The sequence below is a fragment of the Bradysia coprophila genome, chromosome X, assembly GCF_014529535.1.
Source record: "Bradysia coprophila strain Holo2 chromosome X, BU_Bcop_v1, whole genome shotgun sequence".
Classification (NCBI taxonomy): Eukaryota; Metazoa; Arthropoda; class Insecta; order Diptera; family Sciaridae; genus Bradysia; species Bradysia coprophila.
In genome coordinates this window covers 6,236,663-6,251,606 of record NC_050737.1, presented here as the reverse complement: position 1 = coordinate 6,251,606, position 14,944 = coordinate 6,236,663, and the positions used below count along the sequence as shown (strand labels likewise).

Below are 14,944 nucleotides of genomic sequence, written 5' to 3'. Positions count from 1 at the left end.
TAGTCGATATAATCGAATATAGTCGATATAATCGAATATAGTCGATATCCTCGAATATAGTCGATATCCTCGAATATAGTCGATATTCTCGAATATAGTCGATATTCTCGAATATAGTCGATATTCTCGAATATAGTCGATATTCTCGAATATAGTCGATATCCTCGAATATAGTCGTTATCCTCGAATTCTGTCGATACACTAGAATATAGTCATATCCTCGAATATAGTCGATATCCTCGAATATAGTCGATAGACTCGAATACTATCGATAGACTCGAATATAGTCGATATCCTCGAATTCTGTCGATATCCTCGAATTTTGTCGATATACTGGTCATCTCGTCATTTTTCCAATAATTTTCCAATAATTAGTTATTACTACAATTCGTTATTTTGGTGGGGTTATTTTGACCGAATACCTTGAAAAGTACATTTTTCGTGTTAATTTTAGGGACACGATACATTTGACGACGTTGTATTTGGAGGTTTTCGGTAAATGAGGCAAATGTAAATCGAATTTCTTTGGACAATTGAAAATATTATTACTTGCATGATTGTTCACATTACCTTTGGCTACAACTACAAGAGGCACCATTTCGATCATCGGTCAATGTTTGAAAAAAGGGACGTAGAATTTTCCAGTTAATTTTAAAATTCAATTCTGATCACTTGCTGAATGATGTGTGCTTTACTTTTCAGTGTTCTTCCGCCTCAAACTTATGACGAAAACTGAAATTTACACTAAACTGTCTAAAAATCTTTGATATCACCAACATTTTTATTACAACAACAATATTACTCACTTCAGTGTGACATAGAATACGTTTATCATGGTAATTATTGAACAAAAAATACAATTTTGAGGAACAAAAAATTTAGTATTCATGCAATCAACCATTCACTTTTTCACTTGGAAAAAATTAGCGGTTTTTACCGTTCGTTTAGAGTCCTGCTGAAATTGGCCGTAATATTTTCGAGGGCGTCGAGATTCTTCTACAAAAGAATTCTGGTCAGTCTGGAAAAACAAAGATCTATTGAAAACCATTCCAAAATCGTCGAAAAATTAATTGCATTACAATATCCACTGATCGTTTACGCTTTTGTGATAGCGGATCTCTACTATTTTCTTCGTCGATTGAAGTTCCATCGAGTTCATCATCGTTGCTCTACAAGATCAATCGGAAAACATATACACAATGACTCATCAGGTAATAATATTGCATTAGTACTGACCTCTGTTAAATCGATAGTGGCAGTTGCGGTGGGTGCAGCCTCACCACCAAAGTAACTGAAGTCATCAGTTGAATCCTAAACAAATGAATTTGCTGGATTTTCGTAACACCTGGTATTAAATTGCGCATACCTGAACAACTTTCGCAGTCCTGCCATCAACATTTCGAACACGGTCATCATCTTTCAGCGAAACAACTGACACAATCTTGAACTCCTCGTGCGTTAAATCGATATAGGGTTTTGTACTATTAGCAACCATGTCGCTGAAAACATCATGTGAGCCCTGAAGTATATAAAAAATGAATTTGCTTGACTGTTTGACATGATAAAACAGCAGGTTACCCGAATATCTTGCCCAGCGAAACCAGTCAGAGAAACGGACGATGGAATATTGAGGTTGCCATTGACAGCGTTGTTGTTTGCATTGTCGGCAACAATACTGGTAAGATCCGTTGACCGCTGATGAGAAATGCACATGTTTAGAATATGAATTACAAGTAGTATCTGGTCAACTCACTTGATTTACATCTTTATTTGACACTGACAACACATCAGGTTCGGATTGGTCAGAGTCTGTTTTAAACACCTTTTCTATTTCCTTGTAGTTTGAAGCTGTCGATTCATTTTCCACCTCCTCTTCGGCTGACGATTGGTCAACTACATTAAAGTTTTCCCATTTTTCGGGCAAGGAGCTTTCGGAATTCGAATCGTTTACATTCTCATCACGTCCTCCTCTTACCGATGATTTTTTTTTCGGTGTATCGGTTCCTCTTCCTGTTGAATTTCGCTTGTGTGATGCAATATTGAAACGTGTTTTAAATCCATCTATCCAGCTTTTCGACGCTGAAAATACTGGTAAATTTGCTGATGCGTAACGTGGCTGTTCATTCAATACATCCAGAAACACTTTTGCCTTTTCGGCCAGTTCTTTGTTGGTAACATCTTGTTGTTCGATGTACCAGCAATATAAAATATTCTCCATTAGTGGATAGAGGCCGCCTTTAACTGGTGAATGATTGACATTGTTCAAAAAATGTGAAACTTCAACAATTGGCCAGTGATTCTTTGCAATAAAATGTATTTCGTCGACTGTAAGATTACATTCAGCAGCAATCGATTCCGGTGTGTCCTTTTTAAGTAATTTATAAACAATTAACGCTTTTTGTGCAAATGTTAACTGAGCAACACTCATTTCAAATGTTTTTTGAAAAAAATAAATAACTACACAACTGACACGGACTCGATGTTTTGGATAACTATTTACACATCTTTTTGTTTTGATCTTACTTAATTGGATTGAAGTTTCGTGTCGGAATATTTAAAATCATGCAGCAGCAAACTGTTGCCGACTTCAACCCGGTAGTTAAATACGAGCAAAAATTTAAAACAAAACTTAAAGTGTTACTTTGATAAAAAAAAAATCATTTTAAAATTGTGTAATACAACATCAAGTGATATTGACTGCCCAATTGATCTTTTTGTCTTTCTTAAACGTCTCAAGGAGAATTTGCTTTCTTTAGAGATGAGCCCTGCATTATCTAATTATTAAATTGCAGTACTTAATATAGACGCATCAATCACCCTCACAGGACTCACATGGTATAAAAACTATGGTACTAAATTACCTTAGTGTATTTCATTGATTAGGTGTAAATTTTACAAAAGAAAACGGACATAGCCCAATATTCCATTGATACACAATACTCTACAGTGTGAGGGTATGTTGCAGCATATTATAAGGCAACTGAAGCGAGTAAAATAGAAAAAACAATGCGATTTGCCTTAGGGGTCATTTAAATTGTGCGAGTGTACAATTTGGAGAGGAGAAGGCTTTAAGTCAGACCAAAGCGAACTCTTAAAAAATCTTCTTGACTTTTTACGAGAGAGAGTTTGAGCCAGACAGATAACAGCATTTACCTTACATGCAGGGCCTATTTTCAAAATTTATTTCACAAATTTCATTAAATTCATGAAATTTCACGAATTTCACGAAATTTCATTAAATTCACGAAATTTCATGAATTTCACGAAATTTCACGAATTTCACGAAATTTCACGAATTTCACGAAATTTCACTAAATTTCATTTAAGTTTTCCGCAGTGTCATTTATATCAGAATACCATTTATTTTGAAGTTTTTAGCCCCGTACGAAGTACGTATTGCGTGCCGTGTGTAATTGATGGAATTCGAAGCAGACTGTGAGGGTAAAGGGTTTGCCTATGTTCACAGATTTTCTTTCAGTCTGTCTGTCACGTCGATATCTTGAAGATGGGCATATTCGGGTCAGCCCTTCGTAAGTTAAGGGTCGCCTAATTGTGTCAAGGTCTTTCGGGGATATCTACGGCAAAATAAACGATAGAAATGAAATGAAAGGATAGGAATTGTCGATACAAATTTAGGTAAAAAAGGTTTTCTGAAATCGGTCCTAAGTGTGTTTTGCACATACATAAATCGAGTAAATTTCATCCGATTTTGCTAATTTTTGTTTTATATGGAAAGTAATACAATACCATAGTTATTTGTGTGTCTGTTTTGGACTCACTTCGTTCGGACTACAACTCGCGAAATTGCCTAAAATTAATCGTCCAAAACAGACGCACAAAAAAATTTTCATGTAAGGGGTCGAAAACCTAAGAAAAATTTCAAAACTCCCTCCCTCACATGAAAAATAAAATTTTGTTGAAAAAATTTTAAATTTGGGTCCTTGGACTAAGGCCGCTAATCGGCCCTAAGTGATTTTCCTACGATTTTCCTAATTTTTGTTTAATTTGGAAGGTAATCGAACACCGAAGAGAAGGTTGTTGAAAAAATGTTAAATTGGGGTCCTTGGACTAAGGCTGCTACTCTGCCCTAAGTGTATTTATACTCAATAAATTAAAATTTTAGGTCAATGTGAAATTGGTGTTACACTTGAAAGGAACGTCGTACGGTAGTTCGTAATTGCAATATGCACAATTTCTAAGATGTACACATTTATATCGTTTTCTCAACTCAGTGACGAAATAAGAAATTTTCGTCGCATTTTTTGAGAAAAACGTTGTATGCAACGATGTGTATTGTCACACTCGACGTACGGCCTCGAGTGACAATCTACACCTCTAGTGCCTAAAAACGAATATATCACATGATTGCATAAATTACTATTATGTAAAATTTGCATTTCAAAAGTTCACTTTTCGCGGTTGTTGCAGAAAACGTTGTATGCAGCACGTTGCGAAAAGTGTGTTTTCGTCACACGATGTGGTTATCAAACGAGCGAAGCGTTATCTAGTGACGAAAACAACCACTTTTCGCAATTTGTTGCATAAATAACTATTTCAAGTTTTTTCCACCGTTTCTTGAACTCACTTTTGCACATGTACATTTTGCACATTTCATGATAATTTAACTTTAACTACGTTTACGGGCGCAATAGGTTTACGGTCAAGTAGGGTGACTATGTTTGTTATCGTTCTTGGATGATAGCGGCAATAGGTGACAGTAGGGTGACAGTCACACTAGGGTCACGTACGCAATAGATATACGGGGTCGTATGGGGCTCAGTCGCAGCAAACGCTCCGACTGTTATGATAACTCGTTTTTATTTAAAATGAATGATCGGTTGAACCGAATCGGTTCAACGTCATTAAATTGAGAAAGATTTGAGAAGAATCATTATTTCTGACGTTGTCGCTTGATTAGACTAATCTAGAATATTTTTATTTCTTAATTAAATCGTGAGCTCTTTCAAAATAGATTTTAGTCGTTTAACACACATATATAACAAAGTGTGATCCCAAAAGGGCGACGACCGATCATACCTTACACCGTAGACATTGTTAATTTTTTATATGTAAAAAAAATAAAGCGGAGAAAAAGCCAAAACTCAACAATGGTTCAACTGCGTTTTCAAGGATTGTGGAATCCGACAACGGAAGGCTCGAATGGTCAAATTTGGATTTGTTGCATTATTTGTAACAACATTTAAAAACCTACAATGATACAAGGTTCTGAAAGAACCAGGTTAAGACACCCACGAAGGCGGGTGACACAAGAATCGATAAACGTACTCAGTACAGATTGTGTGTGAACTCAACTTGAAGAAAATATTTTTTAGGAAAATTCGGAATTTTGTTTTTGTTACGTTGCCTTTTTCATATAAACTTCGTAGCCGCTGAACTCAATTTGTGTGTCACCGCCTTCGTGATCAACTCAGAGTTGTCTTAACCTGGTTCTTTCAGAACCTTGCAATGATAAACAGTGAAACGATCGCTAAAAGTTCTCTTCGTATTTTGTTTCAAAAATCGGTTCCCATTGGATTTTTGCAGAAATTGGATTAATTTCGTGAAATTTACGAATTTCATGAATTTTACAAAATTTCACAAATTTCACGAATTTCACTAAATTTCACGAATTTCATGAAAAATAGGCACTGCTTACATGGAAGACCATCATTCCCTAGACTGTAAGTCATGGGTTTTACAAAAGGTTGGTATAGGTATAGGTTCAACCATCTGGTGGTAGTTCTCGAAAGATGCCTTTTCTGCTCTTTGTTAACACGATAACTGGAGCAAAGTTCAACAATTTTCAAAAACTTTTTTTTATTTGACGAAGTATTGAAATCCAAAGGTCAAGTTCGAAAATGTGTGGCATCGGTTCAACCATCTAGGAGTAGTTATCGAAAGAAGCATTTTCTGCTTTTTGTTAACACGACAACTGGAGTCCTATTATTTGATTTTGCTTTTTAAACAGAACCGAATAAACAGAACCAAAATTAAAGAGTGTGAAGTTTGCGGCCAGAGCGAAGCGAGTTTCACACGAGTTTCAATTTTATTGAAAACATGCGTCATTTTTACCGGGGCATTTTATATACAAAGTTTCGAAGATTTTCAGTGAAACTAAACAGAATTAAATCATCAATGCGAGATTTATTAGACCGTTCTAGTAGTTCTTCTTCTAAATGCGTTTTTGTGGCCATCAACATACAAAATTACATTTCATTGCCAATAAAAATACTATTGAGAAGCTCAGACAAACAGTCAAGGGATCTGACACACCCAACAGGTGGGACCTAGTTTTTTAATGGTTTTTTTTATTAAAATTGTAGTTTGGTCATATAATTATTACGTTCTTGTTTGGACAGTACATTTGTCTTTTGAGGAGTATGAATTTCCTTCTAGGAAATTTCTATTCTGCTCTGTGAGCAAGTGTTAGGTATAACATAAATATGAAAATAATTACCACTTCATTCTATGTATTTTAATGTAGACTGAAAATGGTAGGAAAATAAACACTGCGGTCTGTGTTTGATCAGTGATCGTATATAGGCTATTTAGTTCTAGGAGACCATTTTTGTATTCCAGTTTATTTGTACATTTTGCTAGTACTTTTTCTTCCTATAGATCCATCGTAATTTAAAAGGTTCGATTTAATTATTCCCTCCTATTTTAGCAGATAAACGGCTAGACATCACAGTGATCAATCGACATAATGTCGCATATTGTTGTTCCTAAAATGTCTTCATGTTTCCTCATTCCATTCCATACACTGTATATTACAAACAAGCGAGTAAGTCTAAATAAATCATTTTGTTTATACACAAATAGAATAAGTTGGAAAAAAAGCATAAAATAAAATGAAAAAAGTCTCACACACAAAATATCTTTTCATTTGCTGTATAATACACATAAAATTCGAGAAATATTTTTCAAACCATCACGAATCTCATTCGCGCACGACTATTTTGCGTGAACCATGATCAAGCGACTCAAGAAGAGTTAAAGAAAACTCAAAAACTCGACCGCACAGGCCAAGTCAAATGGAAAACGTAAAACGTTTTAGAAGGTAATCGAGGTAATACCTAATGTTGTTATATTTTAATGCTAAATCTTTTACGGTATTTTTTGTAAAGCAAGCAACACAAAAAAAAAATGGAGAAAAAGAAAAAATCGACTGAAACAAAATATAAACATTTGTAATCGTTGGTCGTTTGTTGTTTTGTATTTAAAAGAACAAATTCTATTTAAGTATGGAAAAATTGGATAAATTGATATCGATGTTGAGTGTTTTTTTTTTCTCGTTTGCCGAACATAGTGTTATTGCTTTTAACATAGATTTGTAGTGCACTTGTCTAATTATCTAACGATTTTTTTAGAGTACAAATTTAATTACATTACATAGTAATGAGGATGGTTACTAATTGCTTCGATAATATTTGTCAATTATGAGCATAATTGGGGCTAATTGTCACGACGCGAATTGAACATGCCCTTGTTTAATAGGTTCGTCGATATTCATTTTTGTTTGAAACCATATCAATGTAAGTGAAACATTATTTTTACGATTCCATTATGGTTGCAAAAACCGTGTCTGCTCACCATACAATCCATGCGGATTTTTTCTTTGTTTTTTTGCTGACGAAAGTATGAATATGTTAGATAAAAATTTACTGTTTTATTATAGGGAGCAGAAAAGGTCCATGAGAGTTGTACATGGTCTATCCCGCTAATTATATTAGAGGGGTAACTGACAATGAGTGCAACAAATATGGCCTCAGTGGTTTTGTTATCAACTTGAGTCCATTAAGAGAAACTTTTCCTAGCTTTCCTCAACAACAAAAACCGTCACAAACAGGAATTACAGAGAGAGAAAAGTGAAATTCGACATGTTTTCTAAAAATCTATATTTTCATTTGTGTAACGAAATCCCTGTGGAATTAAACTCAAGCTAAACCAATTCAAAATCAGAAAATATGTCGAATTTCACTTGTCTCTATCTGTAAATCCAAAATCTAAAGATTTCATTAACTTTTTTTGCGAGAAAAATTCAAAAAAGAAAATTATTGAAGTTCATCAAATTCGGTTAAAATTTATACCAACTATCATATCGTAAGCGTAGATAAAAAATGTTTCTTGTCGATTCCTCTTTTGTCATAAACAAACGTATTACCCTTAGAGACATCCATTTATATTGTTCATGCCGCGCCAATGAACACTTTATGTCGTAAACTACTTGATTGAACTGTGGATACTGTAGTCAGGGATTGAGGCAAAACTAGATTTACGAAATGGTTGAACAGAAGGTGTGTTAATGAAGAAGTTGGATTCTGATTAATTCGGCAAAATGTTCAGTAAATGTGGTATATGCATGTGACACTAGCGAATTATTAGAAAAATGAAATTTAGCTTCGTGTTGAATAGGCTGACCATGTTTACCGCTTTTAACCTACTTAAAAAACTTCTTAAAAAACACCACCAGCCTAATTAAAACAAAGTCAATTTTTTTGGCGATATGCTCTCCGTAAAGACAAAAGTTATATAAAAGAAAAAAATCAATTATAAACGACTTGAACAAACAAAGTTTTCATCGCGGTGATTGTGTTAACTGTGTGAATGGAGTGTACGTTTCAAAAATGTTTAATCTATTTAATCTATTACACACCCAACCGAATTATAGCGCCAAGTCAATTATTGTTGACCCTTACATTTTGATTACAGGTTTTTCCGTTCATTGATGAATATCAAAACTGTTTCGAGAGATTCGTTTCTCAATCGGTAGGTACATCACATAGCAAACGAGATGTAGCGCGTTGTGTAGATTTTTGAACGAAATAACGAAGTCTTCACATGGTTACACTACTTCTTCGTCGTTTTTTTTTCTTCTTTCCTTCCATGAACTTAGCATACTCCAAACTATAATATATGAAAACATCAAAAACGTGACATTTCACAAATAAAATTCAACTCTGCGAGATTATGTGTATAATATTACGTTACAAGAACATTCATTGTGTGTTTCTCATATCGTGGAGAATGATATAATGACTTTATGTGTGTAGTGTATGGAATATGTTTTACTATTTTATCTTTTACCTCCTGTAAACATGCATTTTATAAAATGCGCCGTGGAACATCAGCTCTTGTATTTACCAACAACTTATGGTTTAACACACAGAGTCCTAGTTTCAGGTTGTTTTAAAGATGAGAAGTATAAGTTTGAAAGAAAAAAAGTATAAAATAATAAGAGGAAACTATATTGAATGCGTGAGTTCATCGTACATTATATGTATATACTATTCATGAATGTACAAAATATATAACAGAACAATGTAGTAATGATAGTTTACATACCTATATATTAGACGCGATGTGTGTCATAGAGGTGAATGATTGATATAGATTAATGTTATAATGTGCAACATTATGTCGTGATCGTAAGCTTTTTAAGTCTGTGCAGTTTTAGTTTTTCACTCGTAGCGTAGGTAGAGTTGTTTACGAGGGTATATTTTCATGTATAGAGCAACGTTTGAGTACTAGCGCGTTGAATAAGTTTCACGTAACTCCGAAACCTTCAGCCGCTTAATTTCTTTAGGTTCAAAGCACACGAGCAATTTTACATTGATGGAATTAACAATTATGCTGTGTTTTCCATTGTTTCATCTGTGATGAATATCGGATTACAATGGAAAACAGGATAATTTGTCGATCCCATCAACGCTAAATTGCTCGTGTGTTATCAGCCTTAACGAACTGGTGAGTGGGGTAAGCTATTTTAACTACCTCAGATTGGCGTGACAGACCTGGTCTAAATTGTCCAGTGTATGACTTTTATGGATGACCAGCTATACTTGCCTTGTTTACTATTAGTACTAGTGTCTCAATTTTCCCTTGAATGACCTTAATGAAGAAAAAAGTTTTTGCTTGAAAAAATGAGGGTGAGAATCCACTTCAACTTAAACCATAACTAAATAGCTCATCACTAAAACATTTTCCTAGAAATACAACACGACTAATAGCGCAGCCAATCTTAATAGCATATCGTTAAAGCGTCTGTTCATATCTAAAGTAAGAAAAAAAATGAAAAAGAAAATTTTCGCCAGATATGGCAATTTCGAGAAACTGAATAGTTTCCTAAATGCATTAATGATGTGTGTCATAATATTCAAATAACTCCCGATAATAACGTTGTTCATGCATGGTAGATAAGAAAAGGATGGAAGGAAAAATATAAAAAAAAGAAAGAAAAGGAAAGGAAAGAAAAGCAATTTCAAGTTTTCATATTTTGTATGCATTACATACCAAACTCAACCCACCCAACGTGTGAAGTAAGTATCAAATGCAAGTATGAAAAGATAAAATTGCGTCAAAAAGTCTAGATGAAGATAAGAATGCATCGATCACTGTCTTCTGCAGTGGGATTATGGCTTTGTGGTTGCTTTTTCTTTTTCTCCTTTTTTTCCGATATTGTTGTTGTTGTTGCTGATGATGGTACGTAAACTCAAAAGTACTATATACAATTCAGCTATTTCATGGTTCTTCGTTTTCGAAATGTTTGCAGAGAGTGCGGTGATTTTACTTTTTACTGGTTTTTCGTTATGTTTCGTGCAGAGTTTAGTTTATAACAAAACTTTGTTTTAGTTGTGCGGGTAAAAAAATGTGTATATTTTCGAAAACATTTTTTCGCAACGTACTTTAATCTAACGTTTAACAAAAATAACAAACAGCAAAAAAAAACATCTGCACAAATTTAAAACAATAAAAAATTCATTGTAAACGGAACATAAAAGTTTTAAACTCCCGAGGACAAATAAAGGTCGAGTTTTTGGCTGTATTATATACACGCTTACACATCAGCGAGATGCATTCGATTATATACATCCCCCCGTCCCTCCTTTTATCTTTATATATAAACATAAACTACGTATAATATTTACCCACTTTCCACCTCACACCAAAAATAATATATATTTTCCAACATTTGGCTTTCTACGTTGGATGTGTATTACCCACCCATTGCATTTTCGAGAAAATGCTTTTCACTATCTATCTTTTTACACCCAACCCATAGCATTCATTTCATGTTGCCGTACACACACACACACACACACTCACTCACACACAGTGCACATAGCTGAGGGCTCGAAAAAATGACGACTCGTCGTTTTCTGACGTCATTTTGGGATAGAGCATGATTAATTATGTGGATGTTTTTGCTTTTCCAACTCAATTTAGACATAGGGTTGCTACATTCTCAAGAAGAAAATAGCTATTTTGCTAACATGTGCCTTAATGGAAATTTTGCGCAATAGATGCGACAATTGTCAACCCGAGGCGAAGCCGAGGTTGACAGCACATCGTATGAGCAAAATTCCAGTTTAGGTACAAGTTAGCAACAATATTTTATGTACTGTAGCAATTGTACACTTTCATCGAATGAATATTTACGCACGCAAAATGAGTATATGCACACTACAGTACATAAAAAATTTAACACAACTTAGCAGGGACTTTTTTTTACCTTGTTTGATACGTGTCGAACCTAATGCCGCAAATTAGGCTGGGAGTATGATATTTCTCGACTTACAAAAGTAAAAGTCAGCTTTTTAACAACCCTTGCATTACATTATTTTAGTGTGCCAGGAAGCTGTGAGACAAGCCTAGTGCCTAGTGATATACTAAGAGCGAAACTACTACTTTGTTTGTCCACGAATCTGACTATTAAACGATTAAACTCTACACTGGGAACTCTATCGAGTAGTGGAAATCAGACGAGTTAGGGCCAGGTTGAGACGTTAACGTGACAATGTAAACATTTGCGATGTTTACCGCCTTAACTTGACCTTAATCACTACAGCATTGAGTTGTTTTCAACTATATGTAATTTAATTCCCACCAATACTCTCTCTAGCAAACAAACTCTCAGCTCTCTGTGTCAAATTCACACCTTACTTCTTTGTATTCTACAAACACTATTCTACATTTTGACTGACTACGTTGTAATGTACATGCAAATTCCAAAGGCTACTTGATTCTTTCACCACCTTAATAAAAGCTGTTTGGTTGCTAGAGAGTGTATTGTTCCCACCAATTTATTTATTTTTTCAGAAATGCGGACGCCGAGAAGTGGTCAAAAATTTGTAAAGCACATAGTTTGCACCGACCTTTTAAAGTGAATTTTACCATCGAAAATATATTCTTTCATTTTCAGTACATATGTTAGACTTGCTATAATGTTCCACTATTTCTTCTTTTCGTCATACAGTCGACGATAGTAATAAGTGATGCATTTTTGTTCAGCTGTTTTTCAGAGGATCCACTCATTCAAACCGAAGTGCTTTACACTTGTTTCTAATAGTTACACGCTTGCTTGTGGCAAAACTGTTTGAAGACGTCAGAACCTTTTTTGTTTGTATGAATGGATCATCTGAAAAATGGAACGGCATGCGTCACTTACTTTAAAGTCACCGACTGTACCAAATCTACTAAATAATAAATTTTATTGTTTCTTAAAGTTTAAGTTACGGGATGTGTATACTATTTTATCTTTTACTTGCAAGAAAATTTAAAACTTTTCGACCGAAGTTTTTTTTTTTTTAACTAAATAACTTTGTTGCATGAGATATGTACCATTACATCCTTTTCGCTGGTAACCCTATATTCGGAAAATGTGTTTTTTAAGACATAAACAGCAAATGGAACGTCAGGATTTTTAAAGAAATTTATTAAGAGTATTAAGTGTCTTAAACTTGAAATGAAATGCTTGTTAGGAACGATTAATCAAGTTATCTTATTTAACGTATAAAATAAAAAGCGATCGACTATTTACTACACCCATTAATAATAATGAAATTAAATGAACGTTGCCACTGATTCGTTGTTAGAAAAACATAAATCAAAATGTTAGGGAAAAAAATATTCCCCTAAGATGCACTCTATTCAAAAAACTTGTTATTTCAAAGCTTTCGTTGTCTTCAAATAGTCGGTGAAACATTTATTTCGATACAGCTTTGCGACTGCATTGAATATATTCTCCAATCACAATGTGTTGAAATAAAGGGAAAAACGAATGTAACTAGAGAACAAGGATATCACATTATGACAAATCAGCCGTCTCTTGGAATCGTTCGATTTGTATTCATGCGATAGAAACGGGTGGAATGGGATAGATAGATAATTAAAATATAAGTTTTAAAATAGACAAAGATTGAAAAAAAAAAATCGGCAAAAAAATCTCCCTTCAAATGGTGAGTAAGATATAATTTGAAACCTGCACTTTTCACAACGAGAATTAGTATTCGCATATTAATGAAACATATAACGTATACTAACATACCTCATATTTCATCGAAAGAGGACGATCTTCGGTTCAGCACACCTTAGGGATTTTTTACACTAAAAATGAACTTTTTTTTCAATGCAATATGTTAAATGTCCATTAACCCATAATATGAGTTATTGACATAGGTATATACCTAACGATATCTGCTGATGTTAGCGAGAGTGGTATAATTCGCTTAAGAAACATTTGATGAACGACTCTGGGCTTTGGGTGCAGCATTATAATATATTAGAAAGAGATACAGCTGTGACATAAATTTGCAACAGCTGGTACACATTTATCCGTTGGGTCTATGTTAGTTTTCGTTAACATAGATATTTATCGGACTGTACTCAGACTAACACTATGATGGACAAACACCAACTGTTGCAAATCGCCAAAAAGAAAAATCAACTTTAAGTGGAGTCAATTCAAGAAGAAAATATTTACAGAAATTGAACTCTTAAGTAATAAGTAATAGGGTGTATCGAATTTTGACTCTTTAAAGGGGCCTGTGCGGCGGGAAATGTTCATAACCTGAACGATGTCCTGGCATAACATTAGTATCTCTTGTGAAGGTGAGACTATTTTAATAAGATGTTCTTAGAAGAGAAAACATTTATTAATCAAATAAAAGGTACTGCCCTTGTAACAAAGGTTGCTAAATACACAGTGTATCGATCTTATCACTAAAGATATTCGTCAAACTAACAACGGTTGAATTTAATTCGTCACATTCTTTAAACAAAAGTTTTAATTGTAAATATGCTGATTAATAATATGTATTGTCTTAGCGAGGATCAGTTCAGAAACACCTTTAAGCTTGGCTTTATCTAACTTGAATTCACTAAAAAATTCTATTACACTTTTCCCGTAGCAGCCTCTGCCACCAAAAAACAATCCATGAACTGACCAGTTTCTAGAGCCGAACTTAGCACTGTATTTTTCGCTATAGAAATTGGTCGATGGCGACATATGCAGGGTTACTTGCCGATTTTGTACCTATGTTATATGTATAATTACTATCCTCGACAGACCTGCACCGTTTACGCAATTATACAAAATTCTAAACGTTTCTCTGAAGAAAATTTGTATATTTTCGTCAGTTGGTGCCACGACCATTTAATATTGATGAGTGTTTAGTTTATATTGTTATATATCTCATAGGGCACATACGTCGTGTTTATTTAAATTTTGTGTCATATGTTTGTAAAACGTATCATATCTGTCATTTATTTATTTATTTACCGCAAACGGGCGCCAGAACGGCGAATCGTAAGGAAAAAGTGCACAGTTGCTTGAATATTACAGGCCATATTTGTCATGTACTAAGTAAGGTTTACTGATTTTTATACGAAGGACTACTATAAATTTTTCTTCGTTTATTTTTACCATCGACACTCCATGCTATAGATATTGGATTTTGAAAATCATGGCTAACAAATTTTTTCTCCGTTAGCGCGTCTACAAATTTTATTTTTTCCACTAAGTAATCTTTCGGAAAGTGAAATTTGAATTATTCTAAACTTCGAACAAATTTTTAACTTAAATCACACCTCCTCTACAAGCCTGCGAAAATTTGTGATTCATGTAAGCAAGGAATTGTTTTCCAAAATTACTCGAGAAGTATTT

General features: G+C 34.1%; 1 protein-coding gene across 1 annotated transcript; it reads right to left on the bottom strand.

Annotated features, from left to right (window-relative positions):
- Nucleotides 1-763: 763 nt before the first annotated feature.
- Nucleotides 764-2,592, bottom strand: LOC119085614. Its single transcript, XM_037196038.1, has 6 exons — nt 1,754-2,592; nt 1,579-1,695; nt 1,367-1,519; nt 1,237-1,311; nt 1,080-1,169; nt 764-1,018 (listed from the first exon to the last, which is right to left on the bottom strand). The coding sequence occupies exons 1-6, from the start codon at nt 2,426-2,428 to the stop codon at nt 902-904; spliced, it is 1,227 nt and encodes a 408-aa protein (XP_037051933.1). The 5' UTR covers nt 2,429-2,592; the 3' UTR covers nt 764-901.
- Nucleotides 2,593-14,944: the final 12,352 nt, after the last annotated feature.